We start from the raw sequence: 24,063 nt of genomic DNA on the forward strand, positions 1-24,063 counted from the left end.
TTCTTTTTTTCTTTTGGCACAACAAAGGGATTCAGAACAATGTGAAAGAGATTATTTACGACTTAAGAAAACTTAATTTTGCTTTCCACTGGGCATCCACCTTCCGTCTTAGGGGAAATTATCTGCTTTAGATATGTTCACCAGCATTTTAATCATTGACCCCCGCACATGATTTATTACAATATTCATCCTTTTGCCCTCTGCATTTGTTGAGCACTTGGTTTAATGTCCCATGTCTGCAGCTACACACTCTTTTTGCTCCTCAATTCAGTTTTCACGTATCTTATATGTGAAAACAGTTTTAACAGATTTAAGTTGAGCCACAATTGATTTGTTTCCAGACATTTGAAGTGATTTAATCCTAAAGGTGCCAGTAGATATTATTCATTCATTGAATTAGATCAAATTTAATCTCCTGCAATACTCATATTTAATAGAAAATAACAATATCTTTTTTATGTCTCTTGTCTCCCTGCAAATTAACCATAAAAGTGAATCATTAACGACACAAGTTTTAGCTTTTCAAAGTTTTTCACTTCTCTCTATCCTGTGGGGGAAACACGATCAGAAAACGAGAGCAGCCACGGAGCTGTGTTGCATCGTCAACATGTTTCACTAAAGGACAGTTTACACGTGATCCTGCTCAGCACCTTCCTGTCCGTCCGTCAATACCTACGTGCATGTTTTTTGGGATGGAGCAAGAATCAATGTCACCCCTCCCAATACTCCCTCATATATGTATAGACATGCAAGCACACGGAGCTCCACCTCCTCCGTATGCACGACACAAATCTCAAGGGTTCACTGTATCACAGGATGCAGAACTATTTTTTTTTTTGTTGCCGAAAGAAAGGATAAATACATCAAACTATAAAGCCACATTTCACAGGGTCCAGTGGTTTGGTGTAGTTCAGAAAAATCAATAAAGATATCTTTTCACAATTAAATAAATTAAACATTGAGGGAGGGGGAAAGAAAGAAGCACTAACACAATTTAATAAAAAGGATTTGTATTGTTTGTATTGTCAAACTGCACTACTGCATAACATACACAATACATACAAGTCATTAACTGACTGTACACCATGCCTTTATGTCTTTTTTTGATGATAATAATAACAAAGATGATGACTATATATGTACACGACTCTGTTACAAGTAATACTCGTCCAGCACTTGTGTCCAGATAAACAGCACTGACAAAAAAACAACTATGGTTGTCTTCATCTAGGATCTAAAAACCTCGATCGAAAGAAACACAGTGAAACACATCATCGGAATAAAGTACTGTTCCCACTACGGCCAAGATTTGGTGATAACTGCAATAAATTAAAACGAGAGAACAATGGGAAAGTTCAAATGTCACCGTTGAAATGTCGGGGAGTCAACGTAGAGACATGAATCTCAGATGCCACTGAGCATGCCTGTCGATTGTAGGTCTCATGAAGGAGGAATCTTCGTCGCACTTCCATCCATCCATCCATCCATCCATCTATCCTTCCATTCATTCATTCATTCATTCATCCATCCATCCATCCATCCATTCATCCATCCGTCCATTCCAGCTTCAGTACATCCCAGTGGTCTGCAGGAACACTCTGCCATCTGAAATCCACCAAAAAATACAGATTAGTTAAGCACCATTTAAATTCTTAACATTTAAACTTATGAAACTGCAATTAAATTCACTAGATCTGAATTTTTATTTGATTTGGATCTGCACCAAATTTCACATTCTCATAAATATAGGTCCCACAAAATTGTGAGATTTTTTCTTCAAGCTCAATGAATTGTTCCCGGGGAAAAGGGTAAAAACATAATAAACAGATCCTGGACAGATCTAGACACACATCAAAATGAAATGGGATCTTTCCTGATCCATACCACGTCCATTGACCCGTAGTTTTTGCGTAATCCTGGTAACAACAAACGCAGACTAAAACACAACCTCATTGACGATGGTACAACTCAGTTAGATTTTCCCGTAAATGAAACAACAGGATGTAAAATGCCGTGTACAATTAATTATGCATATAAATATTGAATAAGACCCTATAAAGCCTCACCCTTAATAAAAGATCATAATATAGTAAAGTGTGAGTTGAAAATGTTTGGGCCCCTGATCCCTGTTTTTTGTGATAAAAACTTCCTGGCACAAAGAGAGCACATCCTGCACCGCTGTCTGACAGACAATTCCCCTTTAAATGATTTATTACTGGGTGTTAATTATGCAAATGATGTCCAAACAAACTCGTCACGAGGACAATTAAGACAGCCGTTAATTAGTGGCCAGTTTTCTTCTTGCTTCACTGACATTCAATTAAAAACTGCCTTTGAACAAGCACGCCGGCTCGTGCGGCGGTCCTGGCACGGCGTGGAGCAGAGGTGGGCTCGAGCGGCGCACTCTCCTGATGAGGTCGGGGTCCAGAGATCACAGCCCCCTTTTTTTTTCCTGTCTGTTTAAGATGTTACACGTGAGAAATTCTTATTAATCTATCCCTGCGAGGACAATAACGTCGCCACATATAAATATATTAAAACGTCCGACTCCATTAAAATGGTAGCCCAGATGAACTGCCTCACGCTTCATTTAATTTTGTTCAATTTGTCGGGAGCGCTCTCTGTGTGAAATCTCTGAAAACCCTTCCAGTAGACCGGTCAGTTAAGCATCAAACGCAGAGAGGAGGTGAAATAATGAAATCTGTTGTCCGGGCTCAGTTGACAGGAGCAGAATAAATCCCCACCAGCAGGTATATCAGCGTTTATTTCATAATTCTTTCAATGAAACTGAATAATTTACCAAGCAGGACAAGTCATGTGAAGGTACGACTGTTAATTCCCCACAAACCTGGTGCAGTGCCTTTAGAAATACTGACACACACATACCTTTGTGTTTTAAAAAATGAGTCATTCTCTATTTTTAAGAGCTAAAGTCAAACTCAAAAGATCACATGAGCAGCTTAAAAGACTTTTATGTTTTCACTTAATATGAACATTTATATTTTATGGAATTGACCAAACTAGGAAAAATGTCTTGACATTTCAAGAACAAAGTTTTAATTCTCCAGAGAAAGAATTCTGAAGAAAGAATCACACCGACCTCTTCTGTGAAGGAGGAAAGTTAAGTAGTGGTCGACTTTGACTATTCAAAGGAAACTCTGGTTAACACATGTTCTCCTTGATGCACATTTCCTACTTTTTTTATTTTATTTATTTTGTTATTTCATAATATCTTCTTATCAAATTAAGATTTACAACTTTACTCTCTAAATCTCAGATTATTTTTTTTTTATCTTCAATATGGTCCTATTTTCTGTTCTTAGGTGGCACATAATAAAATAAATCATACATTTGTCCTATCTCTATAATCGGTTTGTTTGTCCTAATTTGTGTTTAAGTTTCCGTGATTCAGCAGTGGCAGCAGCTTTTACTCAAACTGAGGAGGCGGCCTGATATTTGCACACCTGTACCTTGTACTGTTGCCTTGGTGTCCAGCCTGTTGTCGTCGTGGTTGCTCCCATCCACGTCCTGGGTCACGGGTTCTGTGTGAGGAGGCGCCGCCGATGATTGATGGCCTGTAGTTTGGTCATTAATTAATAAGGACACTTAATTAGAGGCTAATGAACAGTCGGGGCTATGTTGCACTGACGGCTTAGTGACATTTAATATGAAAATGAGGAAGTGGCAATAAAAAGTCACAACAGAAATATAATACATGAGAACTTGAAAAAAAAGGTACCTGTGTGTGTGTTGGCAGTGTGCAGGAGGCTGTGCTCGGCCTGATCTCGGAGTTTGACCTCCTCCTCCAGAGCTTCCTGTAGTCTCCTCTTACTTCTCTTTTCCTTCTTCAGGCGCTTCTGGATCAGAACTAAATAGAGAAGAGGAAGAGGATTAAGGACAGACGACAAAGGACATTGTTCCTTTATAATATTTCAATACATAACGTCATTTCTGTATGTTGTTGTGTTTTTGTCGCCCTGACTTTGCTGCATCATTACATTAAGAGCTCTGAGGGACTTGTACATACAATGTGTTGCTGGGGTTTTAATGAAATATCAATAGTCAGTAAGTGTCATTATATATATTTGACATGAAATCAAATTGAATTCACAGAGGCTGGTTGACAGGTTTTGTCAAAAAACGATTGAAAGCTTTTCCCGCACATGCAACAGGTCACCAGCATCATGTGACCAATTTTCATCGGCACCTTCTGCCAACGTCTCCATCCCGTGTGACCTTATCAAGGGAACAACCTTTGACTGGCATTTGCTCTCACTGTGCTGTATTTGAAAGCAACACGCCAAACCTGATTTACTTTGTAGTATAGTGCCAACCTCAGTCTAATTCACCTCTGCAGATGCTTTAAGGGGGTAATCTACAGTAGGTGTCCGCTCCTCCTGATCTGATTTTCAAGTTACTGGACGTCCTGTCAGCTTAGAAGTGGATTAGACCAAACTGTTTTTGCTTGTGCAGCAGAATTTCCAGTGTTAAGATGTAAAAATCGGCAAATTAGAATAATCTCCATGGGAAAATCAACGGATACTGTGTGGGATGCTACCTCTGTTTTTCTGTTCGATGCTAAGCTGCCGCTCCAAGGTCTCTCTGAGCTCCCGCTCCCGGACCAGCTCCAGCTTCAGCTCCGTCCTCTCCAGCTGGTCCTGCTTCTCCTGCGCCCGGGCGTTCTCTATGGCAACCCTCAGCAGACCCTGCTTGGAGACACACAGGCACACATCAACAGGTTACACACCGAACAAAAGCCAGAGGACTAAAGCCCAGAGAGTCTACAAATGCACCAGAGAGTAATCACCGGATCTCGAGTAAATATTTCTCTTTTAATGTGTTTTTAAACTTTCAGGATTAAAGTAGATTAAAAACGAGCTGCAGTTATTTCAAGCAAAGAGGATGTAAACCAGCTCAGTGTAAAAAATACAAAGATCACAGTGAACTTGTGTAATTAGCGGGAAAGACGGACTTTTCTGAATGAAATCAACACTGATCTCTTAACTCCACGTTAGAGACGGAGCTGATATCACATCAGGATCAAATGAGGTTAACAACATGTGGGTTTTTTTTCCCTGTGGAAACCGAACCGGCGAGCACATTCATTGTGACTCTCCCATAACAAAGACATGTAAAAATCTGAGAAGCAGGTCAGCGCACGCCCATTCCAATTACTGCTTTTCTTAAATGTCTGCCTTGTCTGCTATTTACCATTTCAGGAAATCCCAAAGAGTGGCTCATCTCCCTCCCTATTCATCTCCGAGTAGAATAACGATGATAAAACCCCGGCAGAGCCTCACCTGGATGTTGGTGAGCAGGGTCTCTATGGAGGACAGGCCTTCGGGGAAGATGAAGGGAGCGTGGTGGAGACCTGCTGGGAGCTTCTGTCCTGCAGGGTAAGATACCCTCTCGCAGCCCTCCCTGCCTGATGGGGGTTTCTGGTAGACTTGTCTATCACAGCTCTCCCTTGTTGTCGGAGTGGCCATGGAGCTGTTATCTGGAGGGCATGGAGACAGTTTGATGTCTAGTCAGAAAGGCTAACACGATAATACGCAACAATATGTTAATCAAGGTTAAATGCAAATTTCTATAATTCACAGCATTTACTTCATTTCTTGTAAACATATCGAGCCCAAAATCAAATAGGTGTTTACACTAATTGCTGCGTGTGCAAGTGCATGTACATGTACAGAAAAGTCCTGGTTTGGGCTTTTGAAAATGTGGTTACCCTTTATTAGATGGCACACTGCCTATTGATAATTCATCACAGCTTGACATCTCACATAAAACAGCTAAGAAGCTGCATTATGGATGACCATCTGTTTGTAAACCTGAGAACTGCCTGTTCCCGTTTCCCGACGGCGAGGGACTTGACGATTGGCCGGTTCTTTCCACATTCCCCCCCCCCCCCCCTACATCAGTCTGTTGCTCGCTCTATACGTGGACTGTCATCCAAGCCACTGAGGACGGAGACGTCCTGGGAGTCCGGGGCTTATTGGAGCAGAGACGAGTGTGAACGTGCGATGTGAGATCTGGCACTTTTCTCTGTCTGTGACAAATGACAGTGTTTTCTACACTTAGCTGACCACAGCATCTTCTGCTCCAGACCCACCCACCTCCCCTTCCCCGCCTCGGCCACACGTCTTGGCAACTGTCACATTCAAGGTGTTTCACAGATGAGAAGCAATACCCCCCCCCACCACCGCACCCCCACCCCCTCCTCCTTTCTCCCTCTTTCTTGCTAAAAGCATTGCTCTGTAGAGAAAGGTAATTAGCAGGTGCTGGCGAGCTCAGCGGAGGGCATCCAACTACACTCCTGTGGCTCACATACAGACACACACACACACACACACACACACACACACACACACACACACACACACACACACACACACACACACACACACACACACACACACACACACACACACACACACTCATAGGCGCTGAAGTGCGCAGTCAGCAGCGTGGGCTCCCCAGGCTCCTTGGATGTGACTGATCCTTTATTGAGTTACTGTTTTACGCCTACTTTACCTCACACTCACACACACACACACACACACAGGTTTGGCATAAATACACACACATACACACAACTGCCAGCTCGTTTGATCATTTACCCATCTCCGTAACCAAGGTCACTGTCTGTTTTTCTCTTTTCTCCCAACTTCATCTCTCTTTTCCCCCCCCTCTCTTATCCCTCTCCCACCCGTCCCCAGGGCTAATGAACTTCACCACGTGAAGACTGCCAGTCAGCGGAAGAGAATGGGAGGGAGGGAAGGAGAGAGAGACAGAGAGAGAATAAAATTCTGCTGATGTTTGGTTAATGGGAGTGAGGTGTCAGGGATGGCCTCTGATCTCTGCTGCATGGATACGTTGTTCAAAGACCACCGAAACAGCACACACAGCCAAAACCGCTTTGCATACACACACACTCAGAGATTATCATACAATGGATTGACAGAATGACAGCGCCGGAGTGCTCTTTGAAACTCGGTTCAATCCATGATAAACCTGTCCTGTGATGTTCTAGGTCAAATACAAAAGCCTGCAATCCGGCAAATGTACATGTGTTTCATTTGCATGCCGGGAAAATCAATTGAAAATCAATTGCATAAATGTGATGTGTGATGCATGGCATTCACGTCGTCGGTGCCATCACTGTTTTATCAATACGTTCACAGATACCTGACAGCGGCCGAAACCTTACCTGGGAGGCCTTTGTGATTTTTAGATTCGATTACTGAATAATGTGATTCAGTATTAGAATACATTTACACAGGCGCGTGCACACACATACAAACTCCCGGTTCCTGTCCCGCTCGCCCCCTCTCCCTCTCGCTGGAGATTTCTGCTGACTGTTTGTCCTTGAGCAGTCCTCATTAAGCTAATGCAAACCTCCCTGACAGAGAGAACCAAACAACTGACGTTGCAGCGCCGTGGCAACGCGGGGCCCTAACGACAGGGAGGCAGTCGTTATGCAGATGAGGTCCAGCTGAGAGCACGGTAGGCCGCCTGGCTCGTTAGGCCGCGGCCCCGGCAAATGGCTCGCTAATGTAACACCGCTTCCTGGTCTAATGGAGCCCTGTTTTGCAGAATTATTTGTCTTTGCTCTCCGCGGGGCGCCGGGGGGGCCACCAGCGGCGAAGAGGAGAGGAGGCGGAGAGAGGGGGCGCCACGGTGAATCTCGATCGACCTGTTAGCGAGACATTTCGCTCTTGTTGAAACTGTTAGAATCCCTCCCGCTTGTAAATAAAGAGCTAAATAAACTGGTCACACGGTCGCCCACAAGTGTTCCAATCCAGAGTGGGAATGATGACACGGATCGATGGACTGGAGGGAAACTGAATGCTCGTTGTATTGTATTGACAAACTGCTCAAAAGGCAATTGATTTACCAGAGAAATAATCATTACTAATCTTTAAATGATTAATGGCCGCAGTCTCCAGAAATTCCCAATAAAGAAACAAGAACTTGACCTTTGGAGTCAAATCGATGGCGTCATTCAATAAATCTCTAATGTAATGCAATGCATATTTAAAATGAGACTGAACACATGTAAAACAGGAAAAAGTTCATTTAAATGTTCTTTTTTAAACAGGAAATACGAATCTCAAAGCTGACTGGAGTTACACAGATATAATAATGTATCTCACCTCTGTCGCTGTGGCTCCTCTTGCTCTCCTTGCTGTATTCCACCGGAGTCCCATCTGTCTCCCTGGATCCCTGCACCACACCAGGAGAGTGTCCTAACACACTGTGACTCGATGACAGGCCGTCATGGTGCGAGTCTGCATAGGAGGTATTAAAAGTCAAAAAGGCCATAAAGTGCTCACAGGTGTCATTACGGTTAAACACTCCTCGCAGAGCTGGGATGACCCGGGTGAGTACGTACGTGTGGTTTCTGCGACGCGTTCTATGTGAGACGGGGAACTGGACACGCTGCTGCTGTGATTGGACGACATCTGGGCTTCCTCCAGAGAGGGAGAGGGCGAGGGGCTGTCACGCACTCGTTCCTGCAGAACAAAAAAAGGTTATTGCAGAGTGAAAATTTAACTTGTGTGTTATGTTCCACGAGAAATCAACTTAAAATCCAAATCACACTGAGCCTATGTCAACAATATGGTATGTAGCTGACATCATATAGATATAAATAATAACTTTCGGGGGAAGAAACGTATATATATCACATTTTACTCAGATAAGAACCTTCCCGATGTTTCAGACGTGTGATGGACTGGCGATGTGTCCAGGGAGTATCTTAACCTTTACCCAGCTCTCATTGACTCTCTAGGGTCAAAAGGTTTTGCTAATGGATGGATTCTTTAGTTATGTTATCCTTTGATTCTGTTTCTCTTCCTGTTAAATTATTGTAAAACACATGCTGAACATGTTTCTGGTCTTATCTCAATCCTGACAAAATGTAATAGCTGCTTTTTGGCTGAACACAGTCGACTCCACATATCTTCGGCAACGATCATGTTCTTTGGAACACGTAAGGGCCTGGAAAGGTAATATGGTATTGTTTGGTTCTCACATGAAAATGTGGTGTTCCGTTTCAATAACACTCTTTAACTATCTCTGGACCCAGCCCGGTGTTTGAAAAACAATGGTCTGCATCGTTAAAATGACTTCCTGCCACTGATGAGGACACGATGTGATAAAGTACATTGTGAGGAGTGACGTCTGCAGCAGGAAATATAATCCGTCCAAACCTCTTTTACTTAGGAGTGAAACCAGTGATGCAGTTTTTGAGCAAAGAGACCAACCCGGCTATAAAGGTCACAGTTTCTGTCTGCAGGGAGAATATTTTAAAAAGTTTAAAAATAGATATGGGACTGGCCTCAAGCCAAGGAACAAATGAGGATATTCTGGTAGTGATCCAGAACTTATACGACCACCAGTGGACAATTTGTGGTTTTCATACCAACTATGGTTGTAAGAGAAAAATAAATTTGATTCTAAATTCTGAGATAAATAATTTGATTATTCATCTTGAAATTAAAGGGACTTTTAACAATACTTTAGATATTAAAAGCAAATTGGAGTGTATTTCATTTAGTCATGTATTTAGTTTTTTCCAAATACATTTGTTTTGAAATAACACTTCTATGTAATTTACAATTCCCGAGTGTCACATGGACTCAGACGCTAACAGGCTGGTGGTGAGATCCACCCGGGCTGAGGGTCCGCAGGGTTCACCTTAATGACGGAGGTGGGAGCCCTGGCATGGGAGTTGGCATGAAGATGTGCCACGTTGGCCATGCTGGCCAGTGCGCTCAATCGGTTCATCTGGCCCATCGCCATGGAAACGGAGGCCGGCGCCAGGCTGGCAGGGATCATGGGATGTGACATCATCATGAAGGGCAACTGATCCAGAACTGGGGGAAAGAATAGAATAAAACTACAGTAAAACTACAAGTAAAGAAGTGAAGGACAGTAAAGTACAGTAGAGGCTATGTTTGTCATAAGAAACAGAAGCTCTGTTTAAACGCCATGAAAGCTGCGGTATCCACACATCCAACGTGAAATAAGTCTCTGTCTTCTTTCTTTTTGTGTCCTTGCTTGAGTTGCATTTATCCATCAGGCCTCTCTCTGCTCAGCCCTGTGGTGTGTACTGAACTAAAAGCCCACAGTGCCTCAGCTCCTCTGATGACACGACTGAAACTGGACGCTGGTATCATTCATCTGTGATGTCAGTATTACCTGGATGACTGCTCTGCCTCCACAGCGCGACTTGATGATATGTGTGTGTGTGCGCATGTTGAGGGTGAAGAGATGGAGAGAGTGGAAAACGACGCGTGCAGGAGGAGAGATGATGAAAAGGCAGTAAAGTGGAAGAAGACATGATTGAAAACAACACTTGTCCTGCTCTTTAACATAACACAGAGCTGCTGTTGTGAAGGCTTTTCGTGAATTCTGCTAAAAAACTGAAATTCAAACTAAGCCAAGTTAAGCAAACAGTTTCTTTCAACTCTGCTCTTATTGATAATCCGACTTGTTTTCAGTGAATCAAATCAAACTCTTTATTATCTCGGGCCAATCTGTTGTAGGGTCTCCTGTCTTTAAGACAAATATCCACTATCTTTAAAGCAAATCCCTCCTTTCAAGTGCACCCTAGTGGGTAGTTGCGGTCCCTCTATTCATGAAGCAAACAATCCTGTTTGTGGGGGGGGGGGTAGAAAATGACATAAATATTTATCATTTAATAAAAGGAAAAACAAAAACAAAAGAAACACAGGGAGGAAGTGGAACAAAAGAAGCTGATGGCAGTCCTGGTGCCGGGCCAGCAATGCACGCTGGGTAATTATAAACACAAAGGAAAAAATGTTGGACTCTATTCCGCACAATTGTCACAAATAATGGAAGGAGTGCATGGAAACAAAAAAGAAAAGAGGCCGATCCAAAGAGGAGAGATGAAATGGAACAAATAAAGGAGGGAGAGGAGAGAAAAGAGAGAAAGAAAGAGGGAAAGAAAGAGGCCAAGTCAGAAATAAAGAGTGAGGCGTTGACTTTACGAGTCGGGCTCGCCGGACATATGTGCAGTGCTTTGTGCATTTGGCAGATTAGTCTCTCACTCGCCCAGAGCAGAAACCAATCCAAACAAAAGATCTGTCTGAATGGAGCTAAATAACCAGATGCTCCGACAATCAACCAGCAGCCAAATATTAAACCTTGGTTAGAAACCAACACTCCACTTTTGTCGCCCCCCCCATCCCCCACCCTCATAATTTCATTTTCATTCACCCTCCCTCTCCTTCTTAATTCTGTTTTTCTCTGCCGCTCTCCCCTCCGCTCCCTGTGCCCTCCCATCACTCTCTCTTATGTTTCATTAAAAAACATCAAAAGTCAAAGTGCCTCTCTTATGTTTATCCAAACAAACCATTACTGTAAACAAACAGTTACTGTAAATTTCCCAGAAGATCTTGTTAAATGCAGAAATGGCTGCTCCCCTGCTCTTCCCTCGGCCCATAAGGTGTCACACTCAGCAGTTGTGAGTGTGTGCGTGTGTGTAATCAGAGACTCTGCCTTTGTAGTGGTTAAAAGATCTGGTAGGGGTCTGTCCTTCCCATAAGGCCGTGGGTGGCAGTGTGGAAAAGAACACACGGTGCTCATGTGTGTGTGTGTGTGTGTGTGTTTCCACTTGACTCTATCATTAACAGTGATTAAGCTTTACAGGTTTATAATGGCTGGTGGTAACCATGCCACCAAACTGTGCACAGATGCTGGCAGTCGTAACCGAGTGCATACAATGGTAAACAATGCTTTAAGACTGGGAGCGGGCACGGAGGAAAATGCACCACACACACACACACACACAGACACACACACAGACAGACACACACACGTGGTGACTCGACTTTCGTCTCCTTGCAATTTCTGAGAAACACAAGGACGGTTTCTTCGTTTTTCATTTCTGCCCTAAAGCCTGGCAGTCCGCTCCACATGTTAAGTGTATCCCAGGTTGATAGTGTATTCCACACAGACCTCCATAAGCCCTGTCATCTGTCTAAACACACTGATGTCGCTTTAACTTGTCGATAACAGAGGGGGAGGTGCGTCCGATTTGTTTGTGTGTGTGTGTGTGTGTGTGTGTGTGTGTGTGTGTGTGTGTGTGTGTGTGTGTGTGTGTGTGTGTGTGTGTGTGTGTGTGTGTATGTGTGTGTGTGCGTGCGTGTGCGTGCGTGTGTCCGTTCCGCCATCGATTGTCCAGCGTTTGTCGTTTGCATTCAGGATAGTGAATTAGAGAGAAGACTATTGATTTGGCTTCAGCCTCTCATCTTATTCATCTCTCTATCATCCCGGTGAGCTCGCTCTCCTCCGCTGCCGCTCCACTTCACTGCGAAGCCGAGGACCGGTGCAGTAAAGGGAACAGCTTTTTCAAAACACAGGACTAAAAAAATTACACTTGAACACGAACCGAGTACCTGGAAGGATCGTTTTTCTAAATGTTAAAATCAACTGTTAAGTGTTAACAGGAACATTTGGATTACTCAACACTTCTTTTCCTGTAAATACTGATCTTATATTACTTGATATAAGCAGACTAATGCCATGTTGTGCATGAGTAACAGAGCTGGTTGAGGTTTGAACCTGATGTGATGACTAATGTGTGCTAATGATTTACTGGCAGGAGTTTTGAGGCTGCAGAGCGGATGACCAACCAGTATCTATTTCCTGAATCTCATTGAAGTCACAAAGTGTGCAAACAAATTGAGGCTGATGGAAATATTTGCTTTTACAGGAATTTATCAAAACGCCACAAAGATTGGTGATATATCAAATATGTATACAAAAAGATCTGCGCCATGTGTTTTGATAGTTTGGATTATGTTGCCCAGATGTCTATTTCTAATTTCGTCTGAAGAAATGATTCAGGGCTGCGGTCGTTTGTTTTTCATTCCTCGTCTCTCAGAGGAAACGCACGTGCAGCAGAGGTGATGTCACATCCTGGTTTTAATCAGCCTGGTCCAGCAGCCGCACACAAACACAGCTGCTCCAAGTTGTATTGACTTGGCATCACGGATGTGTACAGACAACAACCCGAGCGACATGTTAAACGACCGTAATTATGTGACATTGTGTTTGTGCGTGCGCGTGTGTTTGTGTAGACGCACAAACAGACAACGAGACTCACCGAGGTTGTGGTCACCGTTCTCGCCGTTGTGCCCGCCATGTTGGTGGTTACTGTGGTAACTGGCCATCGCCTCCAGCTTGATCTTCTTGGCCAGGGCAGACAGATCTGAGAGAAAGACAGATATAGAGGGGAGAGAAAAAGAAAAAAGCAGGAAAGGAAGAAAGAGAAAGAATCAATAAGAGCCAGATCAATGGCCCCGGTGGAGGATTAGAGCAATGGGTAGGCAGGAGGTTGTCATGGGAAGACAGAGGCCGGCCATTCATTCTGACTGCACCGCTGCACCGGCCGTTCAGTCTGCCAGGGAATCAGCGGTGATAGGAACAAGCCGAGACATTCATCTCTCCCACACAGGGACATCACATCCCACAGCACACAGGACGACACTCAGCGGCAGCGGCTCCACCTTTCAGCCCGAAAGTCCTTCTTTATCGGCCCAAATTAGAAGCATTAGGGGAAAGAAATGTGGATATACTTTTTAATAGGGGTTGTGCACTGCTGGATTATGTGAAACGGAGAGCGACAAAATGTAGCAGCAGGGCAGAGTCACATTTTAATTTGCGCCCCGAACCTCAGACGGAGGTTTGACCCACGGAGCAACTCGACAGATAATTAAATATCTCTCGCGCTAATACAGACAAACACGGTGAATATTATTAAAGATGCACAAACCCTGCTACTGTGCAAACACCACTGAGGAAACGCAAACAAAGCATAAGTCTTAATTTCCTGAACTTGGTTACATCGTAACATTTGAAACAAACTGAACAGCCGAGTGTTTTTTTTCCCCTTCTTCTTTGCACAACGAGGGGAATTGTCTGTCCGTCCATCTACGACCACGACAACCACAACAAATTGTTCCTTTTTTTCCCTCTCATCTCCTCTTCCTCTCCCTCCTGCCCTCTTCCCTGTTCTCCTCCCATCGCCTCTCCTTACTTTACCTTTTCAAATGTCAGCATCACAGCGGGACATAAGCCACCGCGTAGCGTGTGTGTGTGTGCGCGAGTGCGTGAGGGCGAGAAAGAGAGACTAAGGAGGATCACATCAAAGATTCTCCCTGCCTTTTACGCTCAAATGTCCTCCCTCTCTCTGTCTCTTTCCACCCTCTCATGTGGCCAGTTCTAATCAGTGGCGCTGACATTGCCGCCGTGCCCTCTCCTTTGGTGGAAAAAGACTCTTTTCCCACTGAGAAAGATGCTCTTGAACGCTCACACACACGCACAATACACACGCGGACACACACACACACACACCCTCAAACACCTTTGAACAGTGAGAGGAAGTGGAGGCTAATAGAAAATGGCTTCTTTTGAGGTGGAGAATGAAAAGATCAGGTTGCAGTGAAGAGCACAAAGCCAAGGGCAACTTTGAGAGTGGTGAGGTGCCAACAATTACTTTTCTCCCTTTCTCTGTGCTACACTCACAAACACAGGCACACACACACACAACACACACACACAACACAATAGGGACTCAACTGTTTGTGACAAGAACAAGCAGCACTGTAGTTATAAGAGGGCCTTTGGCATATAAAAATATCAGATTTAAGTATATAACACAAAGGTCCAGAGATATTCGGACACCACAAATTTTCCTTCCTGGACATTTTTGTACATTATTAATTATCCTAAAACTTTATTTAATTATTGACAAGACAATGAATGGGTTAAAGTGTCATTTACACAAAGAGAACTGGAAATTTCAAGTTAGTCTTGCTCGACTTTACAGAGGACTTTGTGTACTTAGAAGTCAAGAAAAAAATACCAAGCGTGCAAGTTATGCCTGGTTTCTCATGTGTCAGCACTATCTATGCTAATTTTATTAATCAACACACAGGTTGCCTGATGATATGAGGTAAAGATGTGTCATTATGTTGGTATGCAGGAAATGTAACGCCCCCCCCCCATCTGTATAATATCCTGTCCAAGACAAATTATTGACAGTAACTGACAGAAAACTTTATAAAATGAACAGAACAAATGACAAAGCAAGATGAGAAAAACACAGAAACAGGGAAAATGAATACAGTCAACAGTGTTAGTTGTGTGATACTGTTTCTAATTTACACGTATGCACTATATATGTGCTGTGTGGTGAGGCCTGGGTGGTCACCTGCAGGAGGCATGATCCCAGCGTGGATCAGACCGCTGTGGGACAGCATGTGGTGGGTTCCGCCCTCTGTCACACTCTGCAGCCTCTTGGGCGGTCGTCCCGGCCTCGAGCTGCAGGCGGAGAACACACGGGCCAGCGTTAGTCATTAGGCAGTTTAATACTTTACTCACTCGCTCAGTCGGCTTGTCCTGCTGAGCCTGAGATGGGTGGCCCGGTTAGAGAAGCTGTCCGTCAGTCTGTAAACCTCTGATCCTGCTGAAATGTCAACAAGCAAAACACTGAAACCTGCCCGGTTCCAGGAAGGCTGCTGTACAGCAAATCTGCACCTCCCTGTGGATGCCAGCAAGCAAAAAAGGTGTTTCCCTATGGCATCAATAAAACACCTCATTACTAATCAGCTTACTCACTCATTTGTTTGCTTATTAAATGTGTTTGTGCAGGCCTCCTACTCCCTCCATCCTTCCCTCGTCTGGTCATTCACCCCCTCTTTCCCCGTCATGTCACCGATTTTCTGAATAAACCCTGTGACTACGAGCAGATTCCCATGGTTTGATTGAGCCCGGCGTGCTCAATCAATCCTGCAGGAGTTACGTGAAAAACTGTCAGACATCACTTTGGCTCTGACTAAATGGTGTGAATGTCCTGACAGGGGAAATGACACGGGCCGCATCAGGCTTAATGACAAGCAGCGCAGCTCGTCTCCTTTCATGCCAGCCTTACATTGGATAACATGAGTCTGTGGGCAAGTGTGTGTGTGTGTGTGTGTGTGAGTGTGTGTGTGTGTGTGTGGAGGGAGTGTCTGTGTGATATTAAAGACGGAGGGGAAAGAGGACACGAAGGTGTGACAGAGAGCAGGAGAAACAGAAAGAACAATAAACACACGAAAAGGGAGACCATGGGAAGAGGAGGAGGTGTAGAGCCACAGACACATGGAGGGAGAGTCCGAGAGGGTGAGAAAAGGTGGGAAAGGATAAAAAAAAATTAAAAAAAAAAAAAAAAAAGAGGGAGAGATAGACTAGCGGCGGCAGCAGCTTCCTAGCGTGGGGTGTCTTTGAGCAGATTTTAATTAGAATCTAATCCAGCCGTCATTAAGGCCCCATAAACGAAGCTGTCAGTCAGGAGATTAATGACGCCTCATTTGCATATTGCATATAATTCATCAATTACCCAGCATAAAGGACCAATCCCCTGTTGACACACCCACTGGCTGAGAGGGGGGGAAGATGGAGAGAGACAAAAAGACAGAGAGAAAGATTGTGTAGTCACTAACTGTGGAAGAAAAAACAGGTAGCTCATGTGTGTGTGTGTGTGGAGGAGAGAGCGTGTGAGAGAGATTGAGAGAGAGCGCACACCTGTATGTGTGTGTGTGTGTGTGTGTGAGGTTGTGTGTGGTATGTGTGCGTATGAAGTGTTCAAAGGTTAATTTGATGAGCCGATGAGCTCCACAGTTCCTGCCCTCGGTTTTAATGAGTTGTTATTATTGTCTCTTATTATGGGCCCAGACCGACTGGGATGTGACAGCTGACATCAGATATCACACACACTCGCACACACACACACACACACACACACACACACACACACACACACACACACACACACACACACACACACACACACACACACACACACACACACACACACACACACACACACACACACACACACACACACACTCTCTCTGTCACACACTCACACTCACACAGCGGCAGCGACAGAGACACACTCAGGTAGACGTACACGTATTTAAACACACACAACATGACATAAAGACATGCAGGAATGTGCAAGAGGGATGAAGCTGTAAATGTGTGTGTGGCACTGTGTGAGTGTGTGGGTATGTGTGGGAGTGTGTGTTGTTTTTTTCGGAGGCCAGGGTGGATTCACATCACACACAATCTTTTTTTTTGCATTGCATATAGAGCAGCATACTGCGCTTGACAAAAGCAGGAAATTTATTTTTAGTTCTCAAATTTGAAGGTAAAGCAACACAGCGCCAGTGCAACTGATATTGGAACACCTAAAATGAAAACACACACACACACACAATCAGGCACACACACAGAGGCAAACACCAGTGGGGGGAAATAAAATACACAGAGACCAAAGTCTGCGGTTGGTTTTTACTGCAGCCGCTTCCCTTTCCCTTACTACTGTTTATTTGCACACACTAATTAATGGCCTGTGTATGTGTGCGTTGATGGGTGTGTGTTTTGTGTGTGCCCCTTTGTATATGTTGCATTTTAGGGGGCGTTAAAAACTGGAACCTAATTTTGTGTTTAGTCTGCAAGTGCGTTGATACATCAAAGTGACCCGTAGAGGGAGGTCTATGTGTCTCTGTGTGTCTGCGTGCACGCACACGTGTGTTTTGCGTGTGTGTGTGTGTGTGTGTGTGTGTGTGAGGTTGGAGAGCACCGGTTCCCTGAGGTAGGATTAATGAAAAAGCCTTTCATGGAAAAGTCATCAAGCTGAGGGGATGGAATGAGAGAGGGGAGGGGGAAGAGAGAAAACAGTGCATTGTGTGTGTGTATAAATTGTGTGTGTGTATGTGTGTGTGTGTCTGTGTAGAGGAGGGGGTGTATGGCTTATGACCTCTTTGTCTCAAACTTTAATTAAAATCTCACCCAGACGTCCTCCCTCATGCCAACGCTCTGACCACACACACACCGCACACACTGTTTGAAAAAGGTTCTCTGCCCTCCAAACTTAGCGTGTGTGTCTGTGTGTCCGTGTGCGTGCGTGTGTGCGTGTGTGTTACCTGAAACATGAAACGGCAAACATGGCAGCTGGAGCTTAGCACAGGTGGAACAGAAACAAAACATAACAAAGATGACAGATCTCTCTCTTCCACGCTAACACACACGCACACACACGGAGGGGGAAAGAGAAAAGTAATGAAAGAGGAGGAAGTGTTACAGTCAAAACAGTGGAACAGCTACTGGCTTGGAGGAACTGAGGTGCTGATAGGTAGCAGCTGTGTGTGTGTGTGTGTGTGTTTATGTGAGTCTGTGTAGGAGAGGAGGAGAGGGGAGAGAGAAAAAAGAAAAAGAGAACTAGCTCAAACAAGATTTTTGTTTGGAATATATTAGCGGCGGTTTACAGCTCCCATCCTTTCAATCTGTGTTTATCACACGGGGTTTGTATTCACCGTCACGGTCCGGTTTGATAAATCATATCGTCGCCGCCGTACGCTGGAAATCTTATGCCGCTGGTTAGAGGAGGCAGGGAAAGATTGATGTTGTGATCTTCCTCTCAAATCGACGGCTGAAAAAGCTTTATGTGCCGCTGTTATTAGGAAAAAGGGCCTGTGTGGTGATGTCATGAAAGAGGCAGGCAGGACGACACAATCACAGGCGTCTACACACACACACACATATACACACGCAGACACACACACACACAGCACGTTTGATCATCGCAAGAATCTGATCTCCAAAACTGATACCGCCTTACATTCCTCTCCCACATTCCAGGGTCAAGAAGATGTCAAGACTGTGTGTGTGTGTGTCTGTGTGTGTGTGTGTGTGTGTGTGTGTGTGTGTGTGTGTGTGTGTGTGTGTGTGTGTGTGTGTGTGTGTGTGTGTGTGTGTGTCTCTATGTGTACTTCATTAGGACCTGTCATAGTTGAAGTCATGGAGGCCCTCTCTATCTCATCATGCTCCTCTCTATAAAACATCAAAAGAGTGTGTAGGTTAAAGTTGAGCTAACCACCCCACCCTAACACACACACACACACACACAGACACAGAGACACACACACAGAGTCCTCCTCCCCTTCATCGTACCACTGCTCGCTCTGACAGTGAGTTATGGCATGGCAGTGGGGCTCAGCTTTGAGGAGTCCACCTTCCCATGCGCACACACACACACAGTGGCTCGCCGCTGCCAGCTTGCGAGGCCGAGCTTTTGTTGCACTCCGCAGGCCACTTCATTTCATTTATCAATCATAGTTTGATTTAACAAAGTACATTTTTTTCCCCAGATCTTGTTGTGAGACCTGTTTCTGGATCCACTTCAATGAAATGCAAGTGATGGAATTTTGTTTGTGTTTACACTTTTTTAGGAATTGACATTTTCAGCAACATCTCATTTATCTTTCCAGAAGGAGACTCTCTGAAACTTTTTAATCTTGTAGAACTAGGTCCTGTGCAAATATATTTTGTCCCTTGTTTAATTTTAAAAACATTATATGAACTAAATTCCATTCAACTCCTGTTTATTGGGCTGGAGGCAGGTAAAGAGCAAACAAAACCAAAACTATCTTCATGGCAGATTTCAAACAGCAAGTAAGATTATTTTTGGTGAATTAAGAAAAACAGCACTGCTTTCGAGACACACATCTTCTGCTACTTTCCATGTCTTTGTCTATGAGAGATACTGACACACATAAATGGAGAACCCATGCCTTGTTATTAACAAATTCTTTGTTAATAAGTAACGAGAACTCTGGTCTCGCCACATTTCACTGCTTTTGGGTAACATGAGAGGGGTGGCATTTCTGAATGCCACACAAAGTATGCATAATATATATGTACAATAAATGCACACACACACACACACACACACACAGTTTGACCTGAGCGAGCTGTTTGATGTGTGTTCCTAACTGAGAATGAAACTGTTCCTTTGTGCGGGAGAAAGAAAAGGACGGAGGATCAGGTTGCCTCCTACACACCATGTTCTCTCTGTGGAACTAATGTCATTTAGCAGCAAAGCCAGCAAACACACAGGCGTGACCATGAGTGTTTGTGTGTCTGCCTGTGTGTGAGACTGAGTGTGTGTGTTGGGAGATGACAGAGAGAGCAGATAGAGTGTGTGTTTTTTGTGCCACCTATGCATGAATTATAACTAGGCTTTGACTGAGGGTGAAGTCGGCCCTTCTTCATGGTTTAATGAGTCAGTGGTCAGGGTGGGTGTGAGTGTGTTTGTGCATGTGTGTGTGTGGCCCAGGTATTAGTCATGTTGTCGGGACCTAAATCTCACGTCACGTAAATCATTTAATTTCAGGAAGAGGGTAGAGGTCTAGTCAGGCTAGTGAGTTTAGGGTAGGGGTTAAAGTAATGCGTGTAGTTGTTATGGTACAGGTTAGTGTAATTCTCCAGGAAATTAATGAAAGTCAATGCAACGTCCTCAGAAGTCACACAGTGTGTGTGTGTGTGTGTGTGTGTGCGCTTGTGTTTCTGCACAGCAGGAGCGAAAGAGTGAGACAAAGAGGAGAAGGAAAGACAATGATAACAGAGGACATTTTCATAACCTCTGCCTCACAAGGTTTAATTTTAATCTTAAAAGAGAACCGATGAATGAACAAACAGCCAAAGAGAATAAACAGCAGGACTCCATGTAAAGCCTTTCTGTTAGTCGTGTTAAACAATCCGACAGGGCTGTTATTCTTCCTCCGGCCTGTCTGACTGTACTGGACTGGAAAATAATAAGTGATGGCTGTCTTAATCAGTAACCAAAACCTCACTGAGCCCCGGCACTGTCACACAGACGTAACATCATATTCTTGGAGACGTTGGTGGAACCTTTAGGTCTAGTCAGCCCTCCTTCACGCTTTTAACGATAACCATCTTTAGTTCTCTTATTTTTTTCCCCCATGTTGCTCCATCCACACGAGGGATTACTTAAATTACTCATAATGCAGGAGGGTGATACTAATGGCCACCACAGCATATTTGAAGCCTTCAGACAAAGAATCACGGAAGTCGTTTGAAGACTTCAGAAGAGTGATGTTTTTAGATCTCATTAACTAAAGGCATGTTTGAGTGTTGTGTGGATAATTAGAGATGGTGGAGGCTGTGGGTTTTCAAGTTGTATAACAACGTTCCCATTAACACCTGACATGGAAGAAATCCCAGAGCAGCCGGAAGATGTGTCTGGATTTCGTCTTGGCTGGGGGGGGGCTTCAAATGCTCAACGCAGGTGTTAATCCACTCACATGGAGCCGGAAGCTGATTCTTGCAAGAGTTTGTTTCAGAATGCGAGTGTTTGTGGTTTCTGAGCTCAACAAGTCGAAGCCTATCTCAAGAACTAACACCTGGTACTAAAATCAAAAAGTAGCTCACCGTTAAAAATAGAGCCACATTAAAAAGGACCTGAACGATTTGACCTACACCCAAGAAACATTAAAAGAACAGGTTAAAAATAGTTTAGACACGCTTTCATCAGTTTCTATCTGCTCACATCTTGATGCCTCCTCAATCTGCATATAATGGCAGGTGTAAATTGGATCATTCATGCTCCAAGGAGCGGGGATTAACTATCAAACAATATAAATTCCCCAAACTGAGGCTAATCCACACTCCTCGGGATTCCAACCCATGCTGTCAGGAGCATGTGGTCCCCACCACAGCAGACTGAGGCACCAGGAAACCACAAATCCCATCCAATTTAGCCCCTTTATCCAAACATCTCTGTGGCGTATTGGATTGATGACCCATGTAGTTGGTCACCATCGGAGTTCTGCAAAACAGCCAATTTACATAATCGCATCATAAACACCGAGAATTCATTTAATCATCTCCTCTGTTCTGATGCTCAGGGCTAAAGAGTGTTGATATGATAAGACAGCGAGTTATTAAGGAAGGAGAGAGAGAGACGCAGGGAGAGAGAGGCCGGCGGAGAGAAGGAGAGAGGGAGAGCAAAGGGATCAGTGAGTGAGTGAGTGAGCTTGTCCTGATTTAAGCTGCCGCTTGGGGCCAAATGAAAATTAATTAATTTCTGTGAAGAATCAATTTCTCAGAATGACAGTGTCAGATTCAATGTGTGCATGTGTGTGTGTGTTTGTGTGTGTGTGTCTGTGTGTGTCTGTGTGAGAGATACTGTGTGCATGTGCGTTCATGTCAGGGAGAGCGAGAGATCTCAGCCCACGATAACATGACAAACTTTAGAAGTGTGTGTGTGTTTTAATTAGGATTACTAAAATTCATTATCATCAACACCATCAACATCCTCATCCTCATCATCATCAGCACAGCGTTCATCATCCGCTGAAGCAGTGATCAGTAACAGGCCCGGCAGGAAGTTGTGTGGTAAATAAAAAAGGGGGTTAACTGGACCTCCAGTCAGTCCCAGTGGAATGATTTACAAACTCCAGTACAGAGAAAAACAGATGTATCCTTCAGACAGAAACAAGTGGAATGTTCATTTACCCTCATATTCTTTACATGTGACTTTTGAAGGACATTATTAGCATTTAATTTAGAGAAAGATATCAGAAAATGTGCAGAAATATGACGTTTTCATATTATTTTGTACACAAATCCATGAAACCTGGGACTTGACCTGACCTGCAGATTGAGTTCACATGCACGGAAAGTAAAGTGCAAAAGTTAAAGTCCCTTAAAATCCTAGAATCACATGTTTTACACCTGCTGCACCTGCTGTCACCACACACACACATATATACATTATTCCAACAATAAGTTGTGTGACCCTGCAGCCCCCCCACTCACCTGGCGTTGGTGCAGTCGCTGTACAGGGTCTCGAAGTCCTGCCTGGAGATGAGCTTGCAGCGGTTCACCCCGGGCTGGATGGCCCCGAGCCCCCGGAGCACCCGGACCTGCTCCACGTTGCAGACCACCGGGGAGATGTCCAGGCGCTTGAGCTTGGTGTACACGGTGTGCAGCCCCCCCACCAGGTGCTTGAGGAACACGTCGAACGCCTGGGGCAGGCAGATGAGCTCCGTGTCCTTCACCGTGAACGAGGCCAGCTTGGCCCCCTTCACCTCCACCAGCTTGCACTCGTTGTTCTGCGGCGTGCTCTCCACGGGCGACGGGGTGGCGTACACCGGCTTGGCGCCGCCGGACCCCGGGGCTCCGCAGGGCTGGAGCCCGGCGCCGGTCGCCAGCAGGAGGTCTGCCCGGAACTGGTGCAGCAGCGCCGGGTGAGCCAGCGGAGGAGCCGGGGAGGAGGCGGCGGGCGGCGGGGAGCTGGTGGCCGGGGACACGGAGCTCGGAGCCGGGTGGTGCCCGAGCGCAGCCGCCGGGAGCAGAGCCTGAGCAGCCGCGGTGGCCATAGTGGTCATGTCCGATAATTACAAATATATATATATATATATATATAAACAAAACAAAAAAGTAAACTTCAGAGTCAAACTGTTTTAAAAGTAACTTTCCCCCGGAGAAAGGCAGCTGCTTAACGGGGGAGCGAGCACTGATTGACCCGGAGCAGAGGAGGAGGAGAGGGGGATGAGAGGAGTAGGAAGAAGAAGAAGAAGAAGAGAGGAGCAGTGTGGGAAAAACAGATCACATAGTTGAATGAGAGGAGGATTGTCTCTGAGCTGGAGATGCTACTGTCACATTAACATGGAGAGGAGGAGCCTGCTGGTGTTCTTAGAGAGAGAGAGACATATCCACAGACAGGGAGAGAGAGAGGGAGGGAGGGAGGGAGGGAGGAGAGAGAGAGAGAGAGAGAGAGAGAGAGAGAGAGAGAGAGAGAGAGAGAGAGAGAGAGAGAGAGAGAGAGAGAGAGAGAGAGAGAGAGAGAGAGAGAGAGAGAGAGAGATTAGCCCACATAAACTTTGGATAAGCCTGTTTATGATAAACGCCTTTAACGAAATCACACTTTCTCATTAACACTTGTGATGAGACTTAGAGCACATGTGGACTTAATCATGTTTGTTGCATTTATTTAAAACCTTCATGGTGCCACTGTAATCTTTACTTAACATCGTTTAGGACTAATAGTTGTGGCCTGTAATCCTCACATGAAGAAGTATGACACGGTGACTGCAGATGTGTTTTATTCAATTTATGTCAATCTCTAAATACTAGTTAATATGGATATAATATGACATCAGAGAGGCTTTATGAAAT

General features: G+C 44.6%; 1 protein-coding gene across 2 annotated transcripts; it reads right to left on the reverse strand.

Annotated features, from left to right (window-relative positions):
- Positions 1–993: 993 nt before the first annotated feature.
- Positions 994–23,273, reverse strand: dachc (dachshund c). 2 transcript variants are annotated; one of them, XM_061087372.1, is made up of 11 exons: positions 22,702–23,273; positions 15,248–15,357; positions 13,139–13,243; positions 9,703–9,881; positions 8,396–8,516; positions 8,157–8,291; positions 5,301–5,497; positions 4,559–4,709; positions 3,740–3,868; positions 3,471–3,575; positions 994–1,605 (listed from the first exon to the last, which is right to left on the reverse strand). In XM_061087372.1, exons 1-11 carry the CDS (start codon positions 23,271–23,273, stop codon positions 1,568–1,570), a joined length of 1,842 nt encoding a protein of 613 aa, XP_060943355.1. In that variant the 3' UTR covers positions 994–1,567. The 2 variants fall into 2 exon arrangements, with proteins under 2 accessions (XP_060943355.1, XP_060943356.1); XM_061087373.1 differs by having other exon boundaries at positions 4,559–4,706; positions 22,702–23,264.
- Positions 23,274–24,063: the final 790 nt, after the last annotated feature.

This window comes from Limanda limanda, chromosome 15 (genome assembly GCF_963576545.1).
Source record: "Limanda limanda chromosome 15, fLimLim1.1, whole genome shotgun sequence".
Lineage (NCBI taxonomy): Eukaryota > Metazoa > Chordata > Actinopteri > Pleuronectiformes > Pleuronectidae > Limanda > Limanda limanda.